This window comes from Agelaius phoeniceus, chromosome 1 (genome assembly GCF_051311805.1).
Source record: "Agelaius phoeniceus isolate bAgePho1 chromosome 1, bAgePho1.hap1, whole genome shotgun sequence".
Lineage (NCBI taxonomy): Eukaryota > Metazoa > Chordata > Aves > Passeriformes > Icteridae > Agelaius > Agelaius phoeniceus.
The window spans coordinates 69,228,502-69,255,440 of NC_135265.1; the positions used below are offsets into that span (position 1 = coordinate 69,228,502).

Genomic DNA, 26,939 nt, shown 5'->3' on the forward strand with positions numbered 1-26,939 from the left:
TTTTATTTATTATTATTTATCTGCCCAAGTGGCTGGTGTAAAGGACATCAGGTCAGGCAGGCAGAAAAGTCTGGAGAAGTTGGCCATCTGTTTCTCCTTCTGGACAGATGTTGTAATTGGGATGCCTCCAGCCTGAGGGAATGGTAAGCCTGAGCTCCCTGCCTGGTCCAGATGCTCCATGGCTGTGTGTGTGTGCATGGTTTAGAAAGTTACACTTTCACAAATAGTTACCAGTCCTACAAGCAGTGGAACACTTCTGAGACTATGTTAATGGAAGGTCTAGCACAGATCTTCCTTATGCAAGTAAGAGTAGGCTTGGTTGAGTTTTTTTCGGGGGTTTTTTTCTGACTATAATTTTGGTCTGGAAGAGCAGTGGAAGCCTGTGACACAACCACAGTTGTCACCATTTCTTTAGTATCTGACAAAATTCCCCTTGACTCATGCTGGGTTAAACAGTGGCCTCTGCTCTGGTGAATCAGCACCAAGCTCATTTTAAAGTTTCAAAATTTGTACCACTTGTTTATAACATGGACTTTTGAAACAATAGTCATCTTCAAAAAAATTTCTTTTTTGGGGAATTGGCTGTATTTACCATTCTGTAAAACAAACAGATAGTAGATACAGCATGATATGTTTAGATGTGGCTGAGCACAGCATCGGGAGCCACTGAATGGGTTGAGAAAAGAGCACCTGGTGTGATGAGAATATGAATCCTTTTGCATATATGCTCCAGCTCTGATCCTGTTGAAGCACTGGCTGCATGAGAAGAACCAATATTTATGAGTATGTCAAAAGACAAAATGTTTAAACACTTGGATGGGCTTGGAAGGAAATCAGATTCTGTGGATTCAGCCACAAGGAAATCTTTCACACACAAAAAGTGTCCGTCCTTGGTCAGGCTGCTTTTCCTCATCAAGGATTCCCACAGTAGCAGAGGGTAGGTGATGAACACAAGAAAATTACCAAATTGTTTTTTTCTCTATCATGCAAGTGATGTCCCCTGCAAATCACAGTTCGATGGAGGCAAGAGAGGCCTGTAACAATTTTAAGTTGAAGGTAGGTTTCCCAGAAGGCAAAACTGTGGGATGACCCTGTATGATCTTCTTGCTGGTTCTGTGTCTGTGTCCACCACCAAGCCTCACAGGATAGAAGACCAAGCACACATCATAAATAAGATGGTGAAGGATGCTTTTCTCTGCCTGTGAGCCACCACGCTCTGGAGGCCACCACACAATGTCACACTGTATTTACTCTAAGGGTCCACTCCCATACAATGGGCTTTGTGTCCCAGAGTGTGGTCAGTTAGGCACTCTGAATGACTCTGCTTTAACAGTAGTAAGAGCAGTCAGTCAGGTCACCTTTTCCTACTTCTGCTGTCAAATGGATTGCAGGGTGTCATGGTGCACTTCCAGCCTGTTCAGAAAGGGTGTCTATTCTCCTGTTTCATCTGACCACATGGATGTTAGCTGGTTGAGTACTTTCTCTGAGTTACCCTCCTATCTGGTACCTGGGTGTGAGGAATATACCATTTGAAAACTCCCACAGAAGAAAAACATTTCTGAGGAAAATAGAAGTAGAGTGACATTTTCTTTTCTCTTCTGAATGTTTTACAAGGTCAAAGCAAAATGATCAACCACAAAGCTTGAGAGTTCAAAAGAAGTGCCAAGTACACATTTACATGGTAGAACTCATTGCCACATGCCTCAGCATGCTGGGGGGGCCAGCAGGTCGATGAGTTCAAATGGGGATTAGACAAATTAACCACGTCTGTTAAAATGGTGTTATGGTTACACGGCCATGAAGTTGCCAAAATGTTGTTGTCACTGGAAGAAGAGGAGGCATTTCAGCAGAAAGAGGTATGCATGTGTGTCATATTCATGCTCCCTTTCCCTGAAGAGCTGCTTGTGGACTCTGGTGGGCACCAAATACTGGAAAAGGTGGATCCTTAAATAGATCCAGTTATCAGTGCTTATGTTCTCCCCCCTGCACCATTCTATTCTCTTTGAAATGCTTTTGGGTTTGTGACACTTGTCACTTACCTCTAAGGATGGGATCATGTTGAAAGAAGTGGTGATAAGAGGAAGGAACTAATTTTTTTCCCTCTTCTCCTGGATGCTCCATCCCAACCTGACCACCTCTATTCCAAAAGGGAGACATTCATTTTTAATACCTAAACATTCGCAGTAATGCTTGTAACTTCATAGGGGATGAAAGAAACATTTTTCTTGTATCATTCTGTGTTTTTAAAACCTATTTATAATCAGAAAAGGGAATTTTCATATATAAGCCCTGGCATTGTTTGAGTGAGGATGATGTTTTTGTAGCTATTAAATTTACAAAAATATTTGATCTATTAATTTGTGGATGAAGTTTTAGTTGCTCCTTTGTTTCTTAATCCAAGCATTATGCTATCAGTCAGTGAAGAAATGAAGTTGAATTTTTTCCATTAGGAAAACTAAACTGCTTTAGTTTGTTCAAGAAGTGGCATGAAACAAAAGGAAACAACTGGATGCTTAGAGTATGCTATTGAATTTAATTAGAGTCCTTAAGGTAGTCAGATTAATTTACACGATCCTGAAAGTTTTTCCTTCTGAGATGGGGATTTTTAGAACTTCCTGAGAAAATGAATACCATAGTGAAATGAAAAGATGTTTTCATAAAGACTAATGTCATGAGGGGCATTGATACATAAGCCTCACAGAATACCTGGGACTGGAAGAGAGCTCCAGAAATCTCTGCTCCAAACCCTGTTCCAGACATGATCAAGGTAAAGCAGGTTTATAGATAAAGTAGCTTGCAGATAAAGTACTGATAATTGCAAGTGTAGTTTCAGTTTAAATAAGTTTGTCTGTGTATAGAGTATAATTCTTAAACTCATAAGGTCTTTTGTATCTTGAGTGCTGCAAAATTATTTCAAATTTGTGTGGTTTGAGCAATAGAGAACTGCTGTGTTGCACAAGAAACTGGTGGGTTGCTACAGTCTTCTCATCTCTAGCTGTGAGGGTGTATCAGCAGCTTAATTGAAACAAATTATGTAGAATATTCAGAAAATACTTAAGGAATTTACTTTTGAGGGGTGTCTTATCCACAGAAGTTGCTGTACAGTGGGAAATAATAAGGTCTTGTATATGGTTCTGTTTTAGCAAAAATTTTTCTACTAATCACATCTATTCTGTTATATCTATGATGGTCGTGGCTCGTGGGACATTAATCATCAAATAAGGATCATGCTTTCAAGACTAGGATTGTAAATCTAGTATATGGAGCTAATTGGATTTGGGAACCAGAGCAGACAAGATTTGTTTCAGGGCTAGTGTGACAGAGGAGTTACATCATGCAGTTTTGTTTATTCGGTTGTGCATGTGGAGCACGGAGCAGGAGTAAAATACTGCATTGGTTAAGCAGTAAGTGGTTAAACACAGCATTTAGGCTTGCATGTTTTTTAAGTGGAATTTTCTGGAATGTCTTTTGAAGTGCCACAATGCCATCTACTGGCTCATTTTTCTGTGCTTTTTCCTGGAGGGGGCTTTCTTTTGTACACAGGCTTATATGTAAGGTTTTTTTGCAATATTTTTGAATAGCGCAATAAACAAGCTGAGGTAGAATGAGGAAAATGAATTTTGGACGCATATGTTTGTTAAAGGACATAATACATTATATACATTAAAGAATCATTTTGAATCTCTTACCAGTTATTCTTGCTCTCCTTTTGTTAAAACTCTGGGATGATTAATACTGAAAGATTAAGGACAGATCTCTGCTTTACATAATAGCTTGTGTGTAGTAGCTTCACTGTTTTCTGTTTATAGCCAGTTAGTTTCCCTTCTTCTCCCAATATTTATATACAGAAAAATGGAAAGAAAATTAAGAAATACTTAAGGTGTTAAGCCACAGAAAGAGGAAAGTGCTGTATTAGAAATTACTTCAGACAGGATTCCTCACTGACAAATTCCTGGATTCAGTCTATTCCCCATAACTGCCTCCTGTCTCTGCCTTCTCCCCAACATGTGTTTAAATAGTCTTTTCCAAATTCATCAACAACCTTCCATCAACCAAAAACTCTGTAGACTGTCTAACAGTCATTATGGAGAAGTGTGTATTGGAAAATATTATTCTCAGTATCAGACTGTTCAAACTGTAAATGAGCAGTGGGCAATTCTGAGAAGTTTTATTAATTCTTGTTTTTCATCAGACTGACTAACATTATCTATAGGAGTAGCCCTCTGTCTTCTATTTGCTTCCAACAGAAACAAATGGGCAAATATAAAAATAATTAAAAAGAAACAAGACAGGAACTGTACGTACTGGTAAACACTGTTATTTTCTAGTTTCATTGCTGGGTTTTTCTTTAAGCTCTCTGGAGAGTTTCCTTATTAGTTGGTCATTCTGTTTGTCTTCATAAAATATTCTTCACTTTTAATTTGTTTTTCCCCTTCACATTCAGTTTTTTCCTAACAGAAGTTTTTCATAATCCTGCCTTCATTCAGTCTAGTTAGGAGAAAAAGCCATTGGTAATGGCTTGTAAGAATTTAAATTGTTTTTTAATAGATTTGTAACTCACTCAAGCACAGCTCCAGAATCATTATTCAAAACAACAGCTAGAAAAAATTTCTAGCAGTTTCCTAGATGGCCTATAATGAAGGTAAATTCAAACATCTGTGCCCTTCCTGGCCTTTTACCCTTTATCTCAGTGACATTCAGAAGGTCAAGTGGATCTTGCCAAGCCCAATTTTTATCTGGTAGGAGCTGTATCTTGCTGACAGCTGCAGGGAGAGCCCGAGTGCGTTTGGCCAGCTCATATGGAAGGGAAGGTGTCAGTGTGCTCAGGTCAGTGCTTGTTTGGGCAGTGGGTTATTGCCCTGCAGCTGGTGGGCTGTACCTCACTTGTTTGGGGCAGTGGGTTATTGCCCTGCAGCTGGTGGGCTGTACCTCACTTGTTTGGGGCAGTGGGTTATTGCCCTGCAGCTGGTGGGCTGTACCTCGCTTATTTGGGCAGTGGGTTATTGCCCTGCAGCTGGTGGGCTGTACCTCGCTTGTTTGGGCAGTGGGTTATTGCCCTGCAGCTGGTGGGCTGTACCTCGGGAGCAGTGGAGCTGAAATTATCCCACTTGGCACCCGCGTTGTCTTTTGTCACGTAAATGATCTATGTCAGGGAGGGTGCGCTGGGGAGTGCAGCTCGTTGGCAGCTCGGGCTTCCCAGTCTGTGCTAAACAAGCCACCCAGAATGGGAGCTCTGCCGAGGGGAAAGCCCTCAGTGGTGCATCCATCACTCTGCTGTCTGGGTTTGCCTGGGGTGGTTTGGGTGAGGAATGCTCTTCTCTGACGTGTGCAGAGGAACAGACGTTGCTCCCTGCCTGTGTTTGGAGTAAGTGCTAACCTCCCACTCCTAATTATTATCTGTGCTGCAAAATACTAGGGCGAGCCTCTGCTTAGTGTGACATTAAATAAGGGAGGACTGGCAAAACCAGAAGAGCAAACAGGATGATTTTATACCATATCTTCCATTACAATCATTTTTTTTCTTTTTTGAACTGTCCTGTGCTATTGCAAAGAAGGAAGAACTAATTAGGCCAGTTGCTGAAAGTGTTTTGCCACCCACACTACTGAAAAGAACTCTTTGTACAGAATTAGCTCTTACCAGCTGTGCTAAATCCAGTAATTTATCTTTGCCAAAAAAAAGAAAAAAATGCTGCTTTAGTTTAGTCCAATTAAACAAGTTAATGTAAGCTATACCCTATATCCACACAAACACAGATATCTCCTGCTCAAAAGCTGCAGGGTTTGCAAATAATTATTTTCTCCCTCGTTAATTTTTGCTTCTGTTTGTACAAAGGGCTGGGAAGAGGAGCCCTGGGAAGTTAACCCATTTGTGTGGAAGTGGCTGAGTGTGAGCTGTCCCCCTGCAGAGCAGTGTGATGGCAGGACACCCACCTCAACTTGGGCAGGTTGGAGCACGAGGGCTTGGCTTTGGCTTGGTGTGGTGCTGCAGGGGATGTTTGCCTTGGCACTAAGAGGCAAGGGAAGCAATTCCTGCCCCAGGGGAGAGGCTGTAGGAAGTCAGAAGCCTGCCTACCATCACCTGGAGTAACTTCAGGAGGAACAGAGTGGTTCACTGTGTTTGAGGTTTTGGCTCTGCAGAGGTTGCTTAATCAAGGAGATGATCAAAGTCATAGTTTTTCAGTGAGGTGTTGGTTTGGAAACTGAACTGGACCTGAGAAATTATTTCAAACTGACCCTGGCACAATGGATAGCAAGTGAGAACTCACAGGACCAAACATTGACTGAAATTCAACAAATCTATCCTCAGTCCTAAAACATTAATGTCCTTTCTTCTCATTGGCCTCCTACTCAGGTTCTTAAAGAGTGTAGACAGTCCAGGCAGTGAGGTTTTTTTATGGCTTTCGCTGGAACTCTTACGAAAGCGGGGAGGAGTAGAAAAATGCTCTTTGAAACGTGGAGGTTTGAAGGTAGTAAACCAAGAATGATAGCTGAGCAAGAAAAAAGAAATCTTTGGATATCCTCCATCACAGAAAGTAAGATAAACAAGGAAATTATGATTTTGTCAGGAACAGATGACTGTAGTTTAGTAATCTGTAAAAATTTTGCCAAAAAAAGGAAGTCTTTTTAATGCAGAAAAATAAAAATTTATTTCTGTCCTGATATGCTTAGAGATCTCCTAAACACTGCAGTAGGGACTTGACATGTATTTGCCTCGATGCTCCTTTTTGGGCAAAGATGCAGATTGAATCAAAAACATCCAATACGGAATTTATCTTTGTAAATACATCTACAGTTTCTAAAGATAAATTCAATCTGTTATTTCTTCTCTTTCAAATCTAATTTTGTAATTTGAATGGGCACAGAGAAAAGCCCAGTCTGTAATCACATCTGAGGTGTATCTAAGGTAACATCAGTGCAGAGGAAGAGACATATTGGGACCTTAAAGTAAATTGTTCCTCATATAAAATTAAGTTTAATCCTTGGTTTATAGCCTTCTTGGAGGACAGAGGAAAATTAATTTTCTCTGTCTTTTATGTCTTGGAGAATGGTCTGTGTTACAGAATTTACTTCTTCTTTTCCTGAAACACAAAAGCCTTGTTACTTTAAAATGCTAATAAAGCACCTGTCAGTTTTACAAAATGCAATGTACCTGGTGCCATCCTGTAACCAGCACTAAGAATTTGGTACGTATAGTTTGGAGTCTTGAAGAAGACATATCACCACCAAATAATTAAAATGTGGCTAACATCCATTCAAATCCAAAATTTAGCAGGTCAATATATCTTTCACGTCCCCAAACATAGCTTCAGTAGCAGATTTTAAAGACATTTTTTTAAAACATTCTTCTGGCTCAAAGGACATTAACAAAACACAAAATTTAAATTGCTAGGTTAAACAGTATTACAGTTCTGAGTCTCCTGAACTTTTCCCCTCTGTGTTTGGTGGTTTGAATAAGATCAGAATAAATCAAGAAAACAAATCCAAGTTTATTTAGTTAATATGATATTCCCTTACCAAATGTACACAGTGTGTTACCCTTGAAAGGAGCCTGTCTTAATTGATGCAGTTTTCCTGCTAGCTGCAGATAATTCTTTTGTTTAAGCGAGTAATCGAAGATCCGAGCTGTGAGAGTAATTATGCATCTCTGTACTTCTGCTACCTATATATACTTTGTATAAAATATTGGGCAGGATGCTGCAGAGAGAGGTAGCTCCCACAGGAGATTCCTCAAGCATAATACATGTTGTGTACTTGTTATCCATTTGTCTCATAGAATTATTACTGCAGGTGTTCGTGCAGCCTCACACTTTGGTGTACTGCAGATACTGAGAAAACTTCTAGTTCAGAAAAATCAAAGTGAAAGTGTAGCAAATGTGCACAGGTGACAGCAGTGCTGTGTAAGGTACTACAGGGATGAACTCTGAATGGACGTGAGCTCGGGCCCAGCTAGGATCAGAACAGCTGCTGGTTCAACTGCAGGGGTGACCAACATTTTCCATGCTGCCAAACCAAATGCACTTTCTGGAGCCATCAGCACTGCTGTGTGCCACAGCGTTTTCTTCACTGAAGGATCAGTAGCTTTGGCTGTTCCCACCACTCTGGGCTTGCTCACTTCTGAGCTGCCTTTGGTCTGTGTCAGCTCCAACATACTCTCTGGCATGTTTCTTGTATGCATCTTCCCAGAACTACATCCTGCCAGTCCCACTTTTCAGTCCTCGGTATCTTGGTACCTGCTGTCTTAAAATGTCTTAGCTCCTGAAGTTCAGCATTTCCCAAGAAACATACTTTATGTACTTTTCCCCTTGCACTTAAAAATGTGGTGAAGACAAAGCTTTTCAAGGCTTTGAACAATCATCATTTAGACAAGCAAATGTCAGTTAAAAACAGAAAAAGTCCATGTACCATTTGCTGCTCTGGAACTTTCTCTGAGTTTGACTGGTTTGGGACAAAATCAGGTATTTTCAGGAACTGGAAGAGAGAATAAATGCAGAAGGTGATTAGCATTATTTAAAAAAAGAAAAGGCAGAGAGGTACAGGTGGATAAGTCATTTTCTGAAAGATGTTAATTTACAGACACGCCATATACATCTTTGTGTAGCTGTTTAGCAGCTCTCCTCAGCAGCCAAGTTCCCCAGTTTACATAAGAAATAAGACTAAAGATGGTTCTTGTAGTACATTGCATTTCTAGCATCTGACTTTAAATACAAATGTTGTAAAAGGTGGTCTTTAAATTGTGATTGTTGTCATAATCTTGTGGCAGCTCATTTTAGTACCGCAGTAGTTCACAGTATGAAAATTTATTAGGGCTGCAGAATTACTTGATCACACTACTCAGTAAGCATATTTAATATCTGCTTATAACTGTCCATAATGACTACATTTCTTCACTGTTCCATTCCAAAAGTCTCTTGGAAATAGTGATCCAAGAAAACACTGAAGAGTAAAATATTTTCCTTTAATGATGACAATTTAGTTTTTGTATGTATTGTGGAATTAGTGTATCTGCAATATACAAACATTACAGTACTTTCGTGGACCTAGTGCAGAATGTGTGTTTTGTGACAGTGGCTGTTGTATTATACTACTGACAAAAGTAAGGCAGGCACTCACATTGGCATTGATGAATTCTGCTTATGTAGTTGCGAAACATAGGGTCCTCTGTGAATGGTCAGGGTATTTACATACCAAATGTCTCAGCATTACTAGACCACCTGTTATACCACACTCAGCACAATGTTATCCAGGTCTTTGTCTCTGTATTTTCAAGTACTAATGTTTTATATTCCTTCCTTTGCCACACTCAGCATCTTAACTGAGTGATTTTTCTCTTCTTCATGCTATATTGAGAAGAGATCAGGCTACATTAGGTTCTTCCCTTTATCCACATGGGATTGACTCTTTAGAAGACCTGCTTCTTCTGTGTTTGGCTTTTTGAGGAGTTTGAACTGCTCTATGAAGGTCGAGGCTTTCTATGCAAATATCAGAGAAAAAGCAAGATGCTGAAATAACATTAACAGGTAACAAATAGGGAGGGAGGAGAAGGGGGAGTCTGGAGATTTCCAGGATGCTGAAAGCATGAAAAGATCACACTCAGAACATTACATTTGCAGATCTGCTTCTTCCTTGGATGTGTGCTGTATCAAACCTTCACCTGGCTGTTTAAGCCCAAAATCAGTCACTGCTTGCTTTCCTGTGGCTCACTCTCTGACATCTTTGTAAGGTAGCCTTTGCAATAGCAGAGGGTTGATTCTTCCCCTTTACAGCCATCTGCTGTTGGGCCCTGCATGTTTTTGAGATGGCATTTTTCTTGTCACACTCCTTTTTATCTGCAGGCTGAGTGGCTTGCAGGAAACGAGAGAATTAAAACTGTGGCTTTACTGAAGGCCCACACAATCTGGTCTACTTGGCTTTCATAGAATCATAGAACAATCCAGGCTGGAGGGGGCTTGAAAGATTCCTGTTTTGCCTTCTCTGATGGGGGCCCTTGTTACTTCAAGCTACATCAAGTGTAGCTATTTGGAGTAAAGGCTGTGTCTGTCAGGTCCATGTTTTCTCTAAGGACAGTAGCATTGTTGTGTAATTTTAAGAAAAAGGGGCTCCCTTAACTGAGAAATATTAAGTGATTAAAAAGAAGAATCCCTTGCTATTTTAGATCACCGCGTACAAAATACATATGAATATATATGCCTACAGTATTTTATGTGTAAATCATTGCTGTAATAGATTAGATTCTCTGCTCTTTTCACTGAAGAGTATCTCTTCAGGGAGACCCACAAAATAAATTAACGAGAGTGTTAAATAAATACATCATCCAAATTAGGGTGTTCAAGATGAAGTGCATATGGTTCTAACAAAATTACATAATTTATCATTATTAACAGAAATAACTTCCAGATACATTCTCGCCTATTAGCTGTCTTACTTTACTTCACTTCACACCTTTGTGAATACCAGACAAATGGTAGCAATAAATTAATATTTCCTGCCGTTTCAAAAGCTTCATGTAGAGGTGGTTGTAGGATATGTTATGGGATAAAGAAACAAAGAAAACAGCATTTGCAAAACACAGGCTTACAGACGTAAAATACACAATAGTTCTAACTTCTCAGCTCTGTGCTTTCCTTCACTTCCTTTCCCATTCTCTGTAGACAAATGGAATCAATTAAAATAAGGGAAATGTCTCCAAAATATTTTTCCATATTGATTCCAGCTCTGGAGAGTGGAATAACCTAAGTGTTTAAGAAGCCAAATGCAGTTTTTCAACAGTCTTTCCTGAGTGAAAATAAATAAGGCTTCTGCTATAGCATTTAATACCAACACAAAGATTTGGCAAAGAACTGAAGTTATTGATGAGATTTTGGTTCTATTTGAGTTGTATTAATTACTGTGTGCCACACTGGTGTGTTTATTATTGCAGTAAAACATAATTTCAAAAATGGCTGTCCATATTCGTTTAAAAACAAACAAAAATCATTAAACTGAACCTTAGTAAATATGAAAACTTTATTTTAAAGTGTGCTGTGTATAGCATATCCAATTTTGGGTGTGGGGAGAAAAAGTAATGCTTCTTAAGAACAATAACCACTTCACTTAAATTTGCAATAGGATTGCAAATTGGTTGGCATCATCTAATAGGAAAGACTCCAGGTAAACAGCTTGCAAGACTGTTGCCAGTTCTTAAAATAACCTTTATTCTTGAACATTTCTGTTCTTGTCAGCATTCACTTAAGATGCATTTTATAGTCACTGTGCCAGAAAATATGAATGTGGAACTTCTTCGTGTAGTGTTAGAGACCCAGATTAGCAGCCATAAATGCAATGTGACTGTAGTGTCATCAGGGATTTTTCTTCCTACTTAAGATTCAGCAGTGTGCCCATGAGATACACCTGTCAACTTCCTAGGTGCAACAGGAAAAAAAAACCCTGATTTTTTTATGTGTGTGTCTTTGTGTATGGTATAAATATATTAATACACAGGACTTTTTCCTTTTTCTCCCTAATAAAGAACCATGAAAATGTAAATGTTTATATGTGATCCCTGGCTGTAATAAGGTAGCAATTTCTTGTCTGAAAATTTGTAACAAAAGAGAGAAGATGGCTATGATTTTATCTAGAGTTTGGTATTTTTCACATATTTATGCATGTACAACAACCTATATATATATATATATATATATTAGATATATAAATGTGTTTAATATGTAGAGTGATCTGTTGTACATCAGCTTTAGTTATGAGCAGCATTTCTTCAAGAAAAACAGGAAACCATTGTTACTTCTCCAGTGATGATCCCCTTGGGAGATCAATTTTTTTAAAAACTGACAGCTAGAGAAATTGCTGTCTTGCAGTGTTTCTATATTACTGTGCTCTGGTGGCACTTTTATGTGTTTAGGCATTGCATTGTCCAGTAAGTTGATTCTACGTAAGATGAGAGTGTTGCACCCTCTCCTTTTAGGCCACTCCTGCTTTTGTCTGCCATCAAAAAATAAACAGTGACATGAAAAAATAAAAAAAAAAAAAATGGTGTGCTTTTGAGGGTAGAAAGGCTGCTGCCTAGCTACTTACCTGAGTAATTTTAGGGCACTCACCCTGAAATTTATCAGTGAGACCTCACACAAGCATGTAGCTAGTTGTTTGGAGATTGGCAAGTTTGGCAGGATGATAAGGATGAGTAATTCAGTGACAGTGAGAAAAAGTATCTTCATCTGGGCTCAGCAGGATTTGTTAGAGCTCATGGGTTATATGCCACACAATTACAATTCTGTAAAGTACATGGGAAAAAGAGATGTCTGGCCACCTTTGTGCTGCAGAGCCTAAGGAAGGAAAAATGTGGTGATTAATTAAGTAGACAGACATTTATACAGAGCTGTCAAGGAAAGATGCCATCGTACTTCTCAGAGCAGAACTGTGCACTCTGAATGAGGCAAATTCGAAAAAAAATTTAAAACCCAGTCACCTTATCTTCAGCCCTTCAGAAATATGAGCAGTCACTTCTACCTCAACTCTGAGCTGCAAAGTAAAATCCTTGTGTGGATAAAATACACAAGACATGGCACACACTTCAGAAACTGAATATAATCGAGTAGTATTTTGCAAGTAGTAGCAGCAGGTCTGCAGGATCTACTCCACCAGCTGTGTCAAGATGGGAAGGCAGCCCCAAGGATTCAGATTAGCCTCTAGAATTCAGGTTAGCCCCTAGGCTTCAGGCTGCCTCCCAGGCCAGCAGTGTCCCACTGCAACTGCATCTGTCCCATGGCTTGGCATGGAAGCCACACATAACCTGCTCACCAGCCACAAGGTGTCCCTGAGAGTCGGACACTGGCAGCCAGACTCCTTTAGAAAGGACAGAGTTCAGTCAATTTGGCTGGATTTGTTGAATTTTTAGGGTAATATCATGTTCTTTCAGTGTCTGCAGGACATTCAGATTTTACTTCTATAATTCTTAATTCTACAATTTAATTCTTACTGCACCTCCCCATACATATCTTTGATGCTCTGTTACATAGGGAAAACCTTTCCTACTTGCTTTTTTTCCCCCAATAGCAATGAAAGATTCCATGAAGTGGCTAATTCCTGTGTTTGCTTCCTGCCAGCTATGACAAAGGACGAGTACTTGTTTCCATACAAACACACAAAGACCTAATAACCAGAGAATGGTTGGGTTAAAAGATGGACTAATGCTCACTCTTCAGTGATTTCTTTTTCCCCATTTGTTGTCTCATATCTGCTGAAAAATCCCATTCTGAAGCCCTAAGCCTTCTCCTGGATCCAGACAGAAGGCAATAGTAAGGTTTTCAAGAACAAGTCTTCTTGTTCACAAAAAACAGCTGACCATATAGACTTGTACTATATCCTTGAACAAAGACAAATTATCAGGTTTTGGGGGTTGGACCTGTCAAAGTACATCATTTCTCAGGCAGAATTTAAACATCAAATAATTCAAAAGAAGCTGAGAAGCATCTCTGTATTTCTATTTATTGTCTTCTCCTGATGACAGTGTGGTTCTTTATTGCACATTCTTTCCTGGGGAATTTAATTGCAATGTGTTACCTAGAGAGGTAAATAAACTTTTGGGTAACACACAAAACACAAGTTGCTGAGCAAATCATGGAGCCTTTTTCCCCAAAAGTTTCCTGTGAAAAATGCATATTTTATGATTGGCTTTTTGCAAATATTAAAATGAATATTATGTGTTGTGTTAAAAAGTAATGCTGTATTAATTCTCTTAAGTAGTGTGTTAAATATAGTTTTAGGTTATAAAAAATGTTAAATTAGAAACTATGCTATGTAGGATACTTTTTTTAAAGAAAGGACTCACAGCAAGATAGCAGCCACAGGACACCTAAATCTTTCAGTGAAAAAGAACTTATTGCCCTTTTATCAGAAGAAACGAACTTCTTCCCACCTCGAAGGCACTGTTAGGATTCAGAGGAAGAAGTTGAGATGACCAGACAGAATCCTGTGTTTAAATGGAATTTATGCATCATGTATGAAGTGTATGAATATGCAACAGGGTATTGTTTTTAAAGGTTAATCCTTTGTTAATGGGTGTCCTTTTTCGGGCTTGTTTTGCCCAGAAAAAGGTACCCAGATGTCCATAACTCTTTAGTTCTATTGCCTCATCTTGTCTTAATTCAATTTGTACAAATTATTATTACTCTAATTGTATTACTATTTTTATAACCATTTTATTACTATTAAACTTTTAAAATTTTAAGAACAAGTGATTGGCGTTTTTCACATTTCCTGTGGTCAGTGGAACTCCCCTGGCACTGACCTATGCACTGGCTTCCAGCCACCTACCAGAAGAGTAAATGTGGTGTACAAGCCACAAATATGCACAATGAAAAAAGAGCACAATAGGTACCCACTTAAGTCTCTGATTTGGGAGAATGCTCCACAGTGAGTGCCTGCTGCTGAAATGCTTTCTTTAGACTCAGGGTGGTGAGGACACTGTAAGAGGGCTGTTGTGGTTTGTAGGGTTAATGAGTGCCAGTGTGTAAATACTGGTGCAATCCTTCTGCTGAGGCAGGGGATGTTTATGGATGGGAATTTTTCAGGAGCTATAAATGGAAGGTTTGTTTGTTTTGTCTAAGGCACATGGGAAAGGCTTGATCATAACTTTAAAAATTCAATGCTAATGGCTTAAAAAACAAAAATCCTTAGGTTTCAAAGTTCAGCTTACAGTGCCATGGCAGAGGTTCTGGAAGGGAGGCAGCAGAGCAGGCAAGCTGCAGCAGCCCAGCAAAGGCTGACAGCACAGCAATGGTGGCTTTGCACTTGCTGAAATGCCTGCACGCCTGTGGTTTGCTAAGGAAGCAGCTCACACATAAATCTGTGCTTTTATTGCATTCAAGTCAAGAGGTGCAGCAGTAGATAACATCACCTGTTGGCACAGGGACAGCAAACAGCAGCTTGTACCTTTCTCCTACAAATCCATCTGCCCCAGCTGAATATGATTGACTGAGAAGTCACGTACTCAGTCTCATGTATCTCCCCCAGCTGGGGGAGAAAAAAAAATGCAATTCAGGTTTCAGCATTTTTGTAATCCCTCTGAGCCTCCCATTAAATTTGCTCTACTGTGTGGGAAAGGATTAAAGATTCTTTGGGCTCCAAAACACAGTATACAAAAATTAAGTACTTCAGCATGGTTTGTGGTAAGGCAGCAACTAAAGTGTATAGCCTGCCACATAACCCAGAACAGCGAGTTCTCTTTGACAAGTAACACTTGTTGACAGCTTAAAATTTCTTTGGGTAACACATGTCACAGTTGTGTATGGCCTTTGTATTAAATATTCTGTATGCAACATATTTCATAAGTAACTTCAAAAATAATCAGAGTTGTTCATATGCTGTTACTAACTTAGCTCAGAGTGCCAAAAGAAGGAAATATTTGTTGGCAAGGAAAACTTCTGTTCCTTTACAAACAGCTTCATAAATGCTCCCTTGTAATAAATATTTCAAGATTAAAATCAATGCGTTACAAGTTTCAGACAAGGCTGTTTATCAAGATTAAATAGTTCATTTCCTAAAAGGCAATATTATTCACATTTTATGTGAGTGTGAGCACAGATGAGAAATTTTTATTCAAGAGAGGCCAGGATTTTTTTCCCACAAAAAAAAATGTTAAATGGAAAATGCTAAAAACATTCTTTCCCTAGTTTTTTACTACTTTGAGAGCCTGACTTGCTCTTAGGCTTAATTTGCACAGTATTGAGTTCTACTAAATATACAATGTTTAGTGTAATTCAGCATCTAGTCTTTTTTGTCCTAATTCAACACTTAAATGTATGAACCTTTTTTTTTGTGAAAAGGACACAGAGCTGCTGTGTACCCAGGCCTGAAGGAGAAAGTATGGGCAAGAAAGGGCACAACAGATATTAAAAAGTAGACTCCAAAATCCATACTTTTAAAAATAAACATTGTCTTCTGCTTTCACTACCCTACTTGCCTGAAACTTCTTCCTTCCCCATCTCAGCTGCTAAGCCAAGAGCTGTGTGTGACAACTGCCAGCTGCTCATCCAACCAGAATTTACCAACGTTATGGGGCAGACTAGAAGGTGCTAAAGAACAAGAGGAGTCAAAGCATCAGTGTTGCATTTTTGTCATATTTCATTTCCTCATTTTGCTTTCCTAGAAAGCACAAATACAGGAAGTCTGAATACCATCTTGTGAACAAGAGGTAGCTCCAGTATATGTAAAATGCTGCTGCTGAACTAACAACTGTTGAACTGTTTTCCCCCTTCATAAGGCAAATTACATTAGGATTCCAAAGGAACTGGTTATTAGTACTATGCCATGCAATTTATATCTAGGCTCTCCACCTAAAAAGCATAAGAAATACCTGCTGATTCTATCCATATTTTTGTTTTTCATTATATTTGTCTTTTCATTTTTCTCAACATAGAACCTGCTTGCTTTTTCTCTGTTGTAACTTCTAATGTTATTTTTTGAGACTTTAAATTGTATTCCTCAATGTCATTATTTCAAGATTGTATATGTGCAGGTATTTTATGTATTGGTTATTTTTCTTAAGGTCTAGACAAGTGTACTATTTACAAAAAGAAATGTTTAGAGAAAGAAAAATGTAATTATGAAAAAGTTTAATATCTGGGCTATTCAATTCTTGGGGGATTTTTGTGCAGCCTGAATTATAACCTGTTTACTGATATTTTGGTTTGATTTCAGGTTACCATTGGGCAGATGTATGCCACAGAAAAATTGGTCATTGAGTGTCCAGAAGACACACAGCCAAGAAAAGCCTCTGATCCTGAAACAACACTGGGCCATCTTCAGCATCCTACAGTGCCACGTACAGAAACTGCACATGCCCATGTCTGAGCTTGTCTGTTCAGCATAAGAAATGCCTGAGAGACTGTTTTTGGCAACCACAGTTCTATTTTCTAAAGGGTCACATGTTCTAAGATAAATAGCTGTGATTTATAATAGTATATAAGGTAGTCTTGGAATCTGTTTGCTTGTGTGTCCTATGTGATGAAATAGTTCCTGCTCTATTTCAACAATAAAACTTCATTAAACTACCTGCAACCAGCTACATTATTCTGCTGCTGACATTGTTTCTCACTGACCATGAAAAATATGTTAGGTTTAAAACCCCTAAAGATTTAAAACCCTTCACCCAGTTACTAAGTTTGTATTAATCCTGTTGCACTTAAAAATATCCAGCATCTGAACTAAATGAGTAAGTACATATTTTATTTAAAGTACTAAAACCAGAGATGGTCAGAATTTTCATCTCCTGGGCTTTGATATTTACAGATATCACAGGCTGCATTGTGTAGTTTCCTTGAAGAGCATCCCTTGACATTTCAGGAGGTGACATAAAAAATTCACTAGTTCTTTCTTTAGTTTCCAAGAGTTAATAACCAGTCTTGTCCTACTTTGAACAATTAACTGATCAGAATAGCAGAATGGAAGACTTGAATTACTGAGCCTTGGGAGCTTTCAAATGTATTTTCACCACCAAGTTCTTTAATTTGTTGAGGTGAAGCTATTAGCAGAAAGCTAACTTTATCAAAGATTTCCCTTTTTCACAAACCTCGTGAATTTTGGCAGAAGAAAAAGAACCTGACTGGAACAGTAACTCAAGTGCTGTAAGTCATGAAGTTGCAACAAGCTTTGCCTAGAAAAAGTGCTCAGCATAGCATTTTATTGATTATTCTAAAATCCATAGAAGGCTCAACACTTTTAAGACCACAGATTAATAAAGCAAAATTTTTGATCAGGTTTTGCTCAAGTCATTGCTGTGCTTGAATTTGTTTTCTATTAGAAATTTGCAGAAAAATTAAGCAGCGCAAAGCTGGCCTACAGGAAAAAAAATAGTTTTGCTTTTATTTCAATGAATTGTTGGGGGAGTTTTAAGTAGAGAAACAGAAGCTCAAAACTAGTTCCACAGCACTGTGACCTTTGAAATCCACCCCTTATTTTTCTTGCTTCACAAAATTCATCTTTGTTTATGTTCTTCTGAGTTGTTCATGCTCTGTGAAAACATTATTAAAGCAGAGTGTCTAATTGAAGTGTCTCATTAAGAACAAACTCCCATTCCTCACTGCCCACTAAAGTGTATTTTACCATTTTGGACAGTTATATTGAGATGTATAGTAATGGATTTCATATGGATAATACAGTGTACAGAATAAAATAGTGTGTACCTGAGACTGCCAATGTAGCCCCCTTTCAATTTCAGATAAAAAGCAAATACAATAATAATTCTCCCCTTATTAGGTGTATAAGTATTGCAATGTAAATTGCTTTTAGTGAACATTTTATTAAAATGGAATTTAATTATTCTAATAGGTAATATACATTAGATTTTGTATTTGAACATAAATATCCAGAACAACTGGATAATTAAGTGCACTTAAGTTAATGGTGAAAGTGCAGGGGAAGAAGGGTTTGATTGCTCTTTAAGCTTCCAGTGAGCTCACAGAAATGCAGCATCTTACACTCTTAGATGACACAGGCCTGGAAGGGCTGCCAGTTTTATACTGTTAGAAACTTGGTTGCTAAAACAGTACATGTAAAATCCTTGTCTAAAGCAGCTTAATTACTGAAAGAAGCACAGCATACCATTTCAGGATCTGAAAATGTATGCTAGAAAGCAAAATAAACATATTTATAAATAGCATAGCCCTGATTTATAAAGAGGGACAACTCCATCGGTAACTGGTTTGGGTTTTTTTAATATTTAAATCTGTTTTCACCATATTTATGAAAAAATAAGGGAACTCTTTCAATGTTCAATCAGTTCTTCAAAAATACCTTTCCAGTGAAGTTCTTCAGCATTGTTTCCAACAAGAACACAGCTGTAGATGGTATGTCCTGTCTACATACAGGCAGGCAGTCATGGGAATGTGAAATGTCTTATTAATTCTTTCCAAAGTATGAAGGAGATTACTTCTCCATTAATGCCTAAAAATTCTGTTGTTAAGTTTTTTTGGTAGATAAAACACTACTGCAGTCCCAGTTCATGGCATCTGCTCCAACCTTCTTTCTCAAGGCTACCACTCAGATTCCCTCTCCCTTACTTCTACTTTCAGAGGAGCAGTAGTAACCTTCAGGTACATTCTACAGAGAGAACCATCCAGGCAGAGGGGGGGAAAAAGTGGTGGTGCTCTGTAATTTCCTGTCCCCAGTCCATACTGCAGAGGGTAAGGCAACTGACCTCAGTAAAGCACATATCTTATTTGAAATTACTGATCAGCTTATCATACAGTATTTATACTGTACTTACACAGTATTTATACATTACTTATTAGAAGCAGGGTAAGAACTCCTCTGCTTCTACAGTCCAAAGGCCTGCATAACACTATCTAGCTTGTTAACAGGAGTGCAAAGCCAGCAAAGGCATTATCACTTACTCCTCAAGCCCAACAGCATTTTACATGCTTGTTCCCTGTTTTGGACAGGTCTGTATGTTTCCTTTGCTTGTAACATACATGTAAGTGCATGGTCAGTTAGTGTTAATTATGTGCATATCAGTTGTACATGATTGAAAAATACCTACAAATATATTTTTCCCTTGCCTGACATCCATTTTAAGGTATTTTGCCAAAACGTGCCCAGTTCTGTACAAAAACGTAGCTTGACAAGTGCTTTATCATTGAAATCCTACAAGCTATGGAAAGAAAAGAGCTGCTAACCACACCTGGCTTAAGAAGTCGAGCCCAGTTGTAGGCTGGGGTGACTTGAATGTTGTGTTGGTGTCCACTTGCCCTGTTCTTGCTCTTGGCTAGGGCTCTGCTCATCGCTGCCAATGGAGAGAGCAGCCTGGAGAGCTGGCACTGTGCTCCAGCCTCGGAGCTGCTGTGCTCTTACAGCTGCACCTTCTGTGCTCCACCAGTTCCGTTTACGTTGCAATACTCATTAAATCTCTCTTGGCATGCTGTCAGAAGCTTTGTTGGATTTTGTCAAAGCAGTGTAAACAACAGGAATAGTTAAAATACAAAGGAATGATCCCATGACTTACATACAATGTCCACTGTTATAAAAAGTATATATTTTTTCCTTAGAATAGAGCTCAATAAATATCTTTATTAAAGCTGCAATGTCTTAGCAAAACAGTTTTGCTTTTGTATTATAATAAAAATAGGTTTTTTCCCAATCTCGACACTTTAGCAAACTATTGACCTCAGCAGTATGAACCAAAATTTGAGTGTGTGCCTATACTGAAGTTTGTCCTTACTTTTACAGGATAAGCTTGGAAACAGCACTCTGAAAGGAAAAAAGGAACAATTTGATTAGTATTAGTATCTGTTCAAAGGCATTTCTGTTGTGTGTTACAACCTCTCAATAATTTTTTCTGCAATTGAAAGCATGGATTTAAAATGCCCGGCTATATCAGAGGTACAGATTTTCAGGAGGAGAGCAACCCAAGTGTGAAGCATGTGCTTTACATACAGCGTTGAAATAAGCTAAGAAGGATTTTAACTTAGTACTCACTTTTCTCAAAAGATATTTCTATTAAAAAAAAAGCTTCCAAGTTTCCAGATATTAAAAGCAAAACTTTTACCCTCTAAAACCAGCAGACAGAATAACTATGGAGAAGCACCAGCCCCTCAACTTTACTTCCTGTAACACAACATAAATGCATCTCTCCTGATTCCCAGCACAGACCATATGTATGCGTAAACAGAGCCATGAAAGAGCTGTGCTCTGACTGTTTTCCTGAGTTTTCCATAATGATCTACAGTGAAATCCTGGCATTATTCAAGTCAGGACTATACTGTTTGCTTTATTTTGCTATTCTTAACACAGGCATAGTTATTTCATACTCTTGGGAATATTTTGCTTGATGACCTTTATAAAAAAAGAACTAAGCTGTGCAGCTGTTTAACTGAGTGTTTGCATTCCTACTTTTTTCACTATTTTAGAATATAAGAATAGTGCATGAGGCCTTAGTGTGAAAGCAGAAAAAAAAAAAAAAACCAGAGAAGCCAGTAATTCTTCCAAAAGCGTGTGTTTTCTACAACTGTAAAAGGAAAAAATTTGTAACTCTCAAACCTGTTTCACAAACATACACACCTTCAAAAATATTCCACAGTTTACAGAGGTAATTAATTATGTTTTGCAAGAGATGTTTCTTTCTAAACTACTTACCTTTTTTGCTGTTAAACCAGTACCTACTGAAACTTTGCAAGAGGGGGAGATGATGGTAATTAGTGCATTCAAGTAACTACTCTTCTGTGTTTGGGAAAAAGAACTATGGAGACCTGTGAAGAATGTACAGGCTTTCTATTGAAAGAGTACACCCCATAAATATTTATAACAGTCTTTGGCAATATGCTAATCCAAGGCAAGTAATTTTCCCTCTCTCAGAAAGAATCATGAAAAAACAATTAAGGTGATTTAATTACTGCCATGCATAGACAGCGATTTTGAACTCTTGACAGATGAACATTCATCACAGTGCCATGTTATCTTAACCCCATAACACATGACTCTGAACAGAATGGACAATTAAACCTAGATCATTTCCCTTACCTTCCTGCAGTACTTTGGGCTAGATCCAAATCCCAGCGAAGCCAATGGGAGCAGAAGCTAGACTTTCCAAGTACTGACTGAAAGCTCCAATTTTAAATAAAACAGAAGTAGTTTTCATGCAAGCTTACAGATCTTTATGGCACCAAAGTAAATTTAGCTTTACAGCCCTTTCCTGAATCATTTAAATCTGAATTTAAAAGAAAGTGTACATGGCAAAAAATTGCTTAAGGAAGATTTACCTTTTATGTCCTTCACAGTTACCCCTACAGAGTTTCAACTATATTAAACTTTCTTCATTTATATGCACCTATAAAACCATTTGGCAGCTATTCATACCCTAAGTCCTTAATCCGTGGTGGGGGAACAGAAATCTGCATAAAATGAAAATCTTTGGAGTTGGAGTTTTTCCAAAAGTGCAATAAATCTTAAATTTCTTATTTAGGTTAGGGGAGGGAGCGTGTTTATGAGAACATCTTCCAAAAGTTATGCTTTGAATCTTTATGAAATACATTAACAGTAATGCAATCAAACAGAGAGTGCCTCACTTAACATTTCACTCTACTGGCCTTGAGATTTCTATGGAATTAAAATAACTTCATTTGATAATATTCCTTTGAGAATAATGTTGCAATTATGCCATGTGTCTCAACCTATGGTCAGGAGCAGGAGCCCTGGGATTCGCTGATGTGGGCTTGCAAGCCTTTGGTACACGCATGGTCCAGTTGGATTTTTACAAGTGCTGCCCAATGTAATCTTTGATAAAGCCTTGCTTTTCCATAGCCCTCAGGAACCTCAGCTAGGAAAATACAGACAACTGTGAGTAGGCTGTTTTTGAACTCTTCTTTGGAAATCTATGCTTCTGTAAAATCTTAAGAGCACAGAAAAGTACTGTCTATCAAAAAGTGAGTATGTCTGACTCCCATCTAGAGGTTTTCTTCTTCCTTTCACAAAGAGTAATTCTCAATAGCAAATAAAAGCACTTCACCAGGTATCAAAGCACAAAAACGTGCTTTAATTAACACAATTGGCAGGATTTTCAATTGGCACTGATTTTCTGAAGCACTCAGACGATTTTACTGCCTAGCCTCAGCAAGTACTTTCTTGCATTTTGAATTTCAGGTCACACATCTGAAAAGCACACAGAAATGTCACATGTTCTGGATGTCAATGTTTACAGTGGACCAGAGAACATTTCCAGGCCTCTATCACTAGGCACAGCTAGCCAGGATTCTTCATGGTACTGCCTCTGCCCAGACACAGCCATCAGAATATGGCTGCTCCTTTAAATTCTGTTGAGGAGAGATCTCTCCCCTCCTTTTTCTGGCGGTGTTTCCTTCTTCTCTGAGGCAACTAATAAAGCACAGAATAAGGAAAGGGCTACAGAAATCCCAATTACATATTGTATTTAAATGAAGGATCAATCTTGACACTACACTAAGAGCACATTATTTCATTGATGCAGCAATCTGAAGAAAGGCTAATTCATACCAGGTTATCCCATGTAACATCCTGTAATCCTGTAATGCATGACAGAGTTAAAACAAACTTGTGTAGGGGAACAGCAGAGTTCACTATTCTCCCTTAAAGCCTTTTTTGGCGAGAGTTCACATGTAACCTGAAGGACAACAGTACAAACTTCTGTTTGCCTGCACAGAGCTCTCCCTCTGTGCGTTGTCAAAGCAACTGATACAGTGTAACAGCTGAATGGTTTCCCAAGGAATTAAACACCTCCTTGTCTCTGGCTGTATTCTCACACTGTGCTGTACGTGCAGGCTGCATTTCGGCAGCAGTGTGCATGTGAGCAGAACTGCAGCACCTTTAGTCTGAAGCTCCCTCTGCTTCCCGTCTTTCCCCCAACAGACTCTCTGCTTTTAGCTCTGGGTCTGTTCCAGTCAGCTCAAAAGGCAGGTTAGCTGTAGGCTTGAAAATATTCTCAACTATATGGGGAGTCTTATCAAGAAGCTATTCTTTCTAATGTTGTCAGGATAGCCTTTAAAATGTTTTACATCTTCAGAGGAAATGAAAATCTCTCTGAAAAATCTCTCACTGTGCTCTGTTTCAAAATAGGAAAATGACATTCCATGGTCTTACTGAAAACCATACATCCATGTCAGGGAATTTTCTGCATTCTGGCAGTTGTTTTTCATTAACCAGAAATAACCCATATTTTGAGATACTGTATCAAAAGAAAACAAGAAGAATCAAAGTTGGAGAAGAGCCCCAACAAAACTTGACCATAACCTACCTACTTTTTACCCATACTAGTAAAACTTCCTCACGCCACAGCTCTGCTCAAGATGCCTGTCACGGACTTAAAGGGTGATTAGCCTCATGCTCTGGCAGGACAGCAGTCATTTTCAGCTGCAGTCCTCAACACTGCTTACAGACAGGATCATCCCTGGTCAGGACACACATTCCACAGGTTGCAAAACTGTGAAGCCTGCTGTTACATTTTGCTAAACAGGAAAAAAAAAAAAAAAAAAAGGTGAAGAAAGTAAGTGTAATGGTGTGAGCTTTATGGCTTTTTTTAAAACTTTTTTTTATTCTTACAAACCCATTTGCATTGGTAGTTTTTGCTTAATTTCAAGAGTTGGGACACCAGTAGTAGTCAACCTCTAGGCTTGCAGTGCAAGTGTGAAGACTATAAAATCAATTCAAGTGGCCATAAAGTCCAGCCGTGTGCACAACAAAGTCCTTTCCCAGCAACATACAAATACAGAAAAATATGTAGCAAAAAAGCTGAATAAATTATAAATACTTGAGAAATGTGGTGCAAAATGTAACATAAGGAGATCTGAACTAAGGCACTTGTTTCCATTTGTTACTGAGGACACCCTCCCTCTCTGTATGGCAGCGTCACTCCTCAGTGAGAAGGGTCATCCAAGCCAGACCCAAATCTGAAAATACAGAACCGTGTATGAGACAAACACCAGCTTTCACTTCACAGTGCACGACTCAAAGGTGTTACCAAAGTTCTCCTGATAAACACAGCATCAGCAAGTATTTTAACTCCTCCTTCGTCCCGGTTTTAGACTTGTCGGTTGTGTGAAAAGAAGTCACCGGTCTATTTTAAGCAAAAACATTTCTGCACGAGTCCCTGTTGGCTGCTATTAGCCAGACGGGATCTCCATGTGAGCATGGGGAGCGGTACCAAAGTGTGTTGAGTGACAAAAACCAGGGCAGCCCAGTCCAGCCCCAGATCCAGCCCCAAAACAGAGTGCCTGCTGTTCAGAGCTGCCGCAGCCATGGCAAAGGTGGGACGGGCACGCAAGCCTGTCACGGGTTTGACAGGTGCTCACAACAGTGAATCGTATTGTTAGGAGTCCATTGAACTAAAAGAAAATAACAGAAAAAGGACAAAGCACACCATTGCTGTCGCAGTACTGTGTCTTTCAAATGGATCTGAGAACGGGAAAATTGGGATTCTAAGTTAAATCTGTAGTGAACACGCCACCAAGTTTTCACACGAGTGCTCTTGACTAATCGGGTAAGTGGAGTCAAGCCCAAATCAAGACCTCAAAAATTCACTTCAAGAGGGGAAAAGCAGAGCCCACGCTACTCAGTCTCCTCGCTCTCTCTCTCTCAAAAAAAAATAAAATACAAAAAACCAAAAAGGAGAACAATTCCACAAGCCACAGCAATGCGAGCCTACGCACATCCATATTTCGCTGGCAGAAACTGAAGCTCCTGCTTAAAAACCACCAGACTTGGGGCAGTCTCCGGGCCGGGCCCTCGGCGCGCTGGCCGCGTCCCTCCCGAGCCGGGCCTCACTCCGGGCGCGGGGTGCGGCCTCGCCTGCCCGGCCGGGTGCCCTGGGCTCCGCTCGCCCGGCCGGCGTCAGTAGCGGGGTGCGGCGGGGCCCGGCGGGGCGGCGGCGGGGCCGCCCCCGGGGCAGCCGCAGCAGCGCAGCGTGTAGTTGCGGCCTCCGTTGTTGTCCCAGAACTCTCCCTGCGGGCTGCGGTAGCGGATGGCGAAGTGCAGGGCCGAGCCCTCCCGCAGGCTCGGCGGGACGCACAGGGTGAAGCCGTAGCGCTCGGCCGGCGGCTCGGGGGGCAGCGGCGCGGCCGGCACGTCCACGAAGGAGAGCCACTCGTTGAAGGTGTAGCGCACCGTCACCTCCCTGGGCCCGGGGCCGCCCAGCACTCGCACCGTGCCCCGCACGTCGGTGGGCGCCGCGGGCCGCCCCAGGCGCTCCAGGCAGACGCGCTGCCGCCGCAGCCGCTCGGCGCTGGGCTCGCCGCCGTCGGGGAAATCGGGCACCAGGAGCAGCGCGGGCGGCGGCGGGTCGGCGCCGGGCGGCGGCGGGTCCCGCTCCTCGCCGGGCGGGCTCTGCAGGTGCGACAGCGCGGCGGGCGGCACCTGCGGCTCCTCGGCGTCGCTGAAGTGCTTGACGCTGGCGAGGCTCAGCCCCAGCGAGTCGGCGAACTGCACCCGCTTCTTGCACTTGCCGCAGCAATCTTCGCCCGCCGCCGCCTCCCCCTCGTCTTCCTCCTCCTCCCCCTCCTCCTGCCGCTGGCCGGGGCCGGGGGACGGCGGCCGCCCGCAGCGGCGCAGCTCCAGCAGCACCAGCCGCTCCCCCGCCGCCTCCCGCTTGCCGTCGCGGGGCACCGTCGGGGCCGCGCCGCGGAGCCGCCGCTCCTCGGCCGCCAGCTCCTGCCGCGGGCGTGCGGGGCTCGCCATGGCGGGGCGCCCCGCTGGGCCCGTCCCGGCCGCCCAGTGCCGGCAGGCGGACGGGCCGGCACCGCTTTATCCGGCGCCCCCGCCGCAGGCCCCGGGCTGGGGGCGCGCCCCCCCGCCGGCCCCGGAGCCTCCCCGCAGGGCTGGGGCTGGGGCGGCCGCGGGCGGGGGCGGGACCTCCCTGGACGGGCAACGCGGAAAGAGCCGCGACGGGCGGCCCCGCACGTCCTCCCGCCCGCCGGGGGCCGCCGTTACCAGGGCGCGGAGCAGCGAGCAGCGAGCAACGCTCCCGGCTTTACGGGCTTGGAGGAGACACGGGCAGCGGGGTCCCCCCGCCGCCCCGCCCCGCACACCCAGGCTGAGGGGCTGCTTCGTTATTCCTTTAATTGATTATTTATTATTATTATTATTATCATCACCGTCGTCGTTATTTAGGCTTCCACTCGTCGGAGGGTCAGCGAAGAAAGAGCTCGGAGGGTCAGGATTAAGCAGGAGCCCCCCAGGTTGGCATCACCCGGGAGTTCTATCCGTTCAGGGAACGGGAGGCGGTGGGAGTGGAGCGGCCCCTCGGGACCGGGGCTGAGCCGCCGCCCTCTCCGCCGGCCTGGGCGTAAGAAGGGCTGGGTGCTGCCCGTGAGCCGCGCCCGTCTGCTGCTGGGAGTACGTGAGACCCCCGCTTTTGTGTGTAAATCACTTTCCACCCTAACTGCAGAGAAAATCTTTGAGACCAGAGCTCGAGGACAAAATCCCAAAGGTAA

The 26,939-nt window shown here is 41.2% G+C and overlaps 2 protein-coding genes across 3 annotated transcripts in view; one reads left to right on the top strand and one right to left on the bottom strand.

The window, feature by feature from the left end:
• LYRM4 (LYR motif containing 4) overlaps positions 1–17,049 on the top strand; it is an 87,043-nt gene extending 69,994 nt beyond the window's left edge. For both annotated transcript variants that reach the window (XM_054636994.2, XM_054636977.2), the window contains one exon: positions 16,690–17,049. In XM_054636994.2, the coding sequence (XP_054492969.2) occupies positions 16,690–16,733 (44 nt within the window). In that variant the 3' untranslated portion in view covers positions 16,734–17,049. The remainder of the gene's footprint in view (positions 1–16,689) is intronic.
• An 8,160-nt stretch (positions 17,050–25,209) lies between these two features.
• On the bottom strand, positions 25,210–26,331 carry PPP1R3G (protein phosphatase 1 regulatory subunit 3G). Its single transcript, XM_054647680.2, has one exon. It carries the CDS (start codon positions 26,182–26,184, stop codon positions 25,342–25,344), a length of 843 nt encoding a protein of 280 aa, XP_054503655.2. The 5' UTR covers positions 26,185–26,331; the 3' UTR covers positions 25,210–25,341.
• Positions 26,332–26,939: the final 608 nt, after the last annotated feature.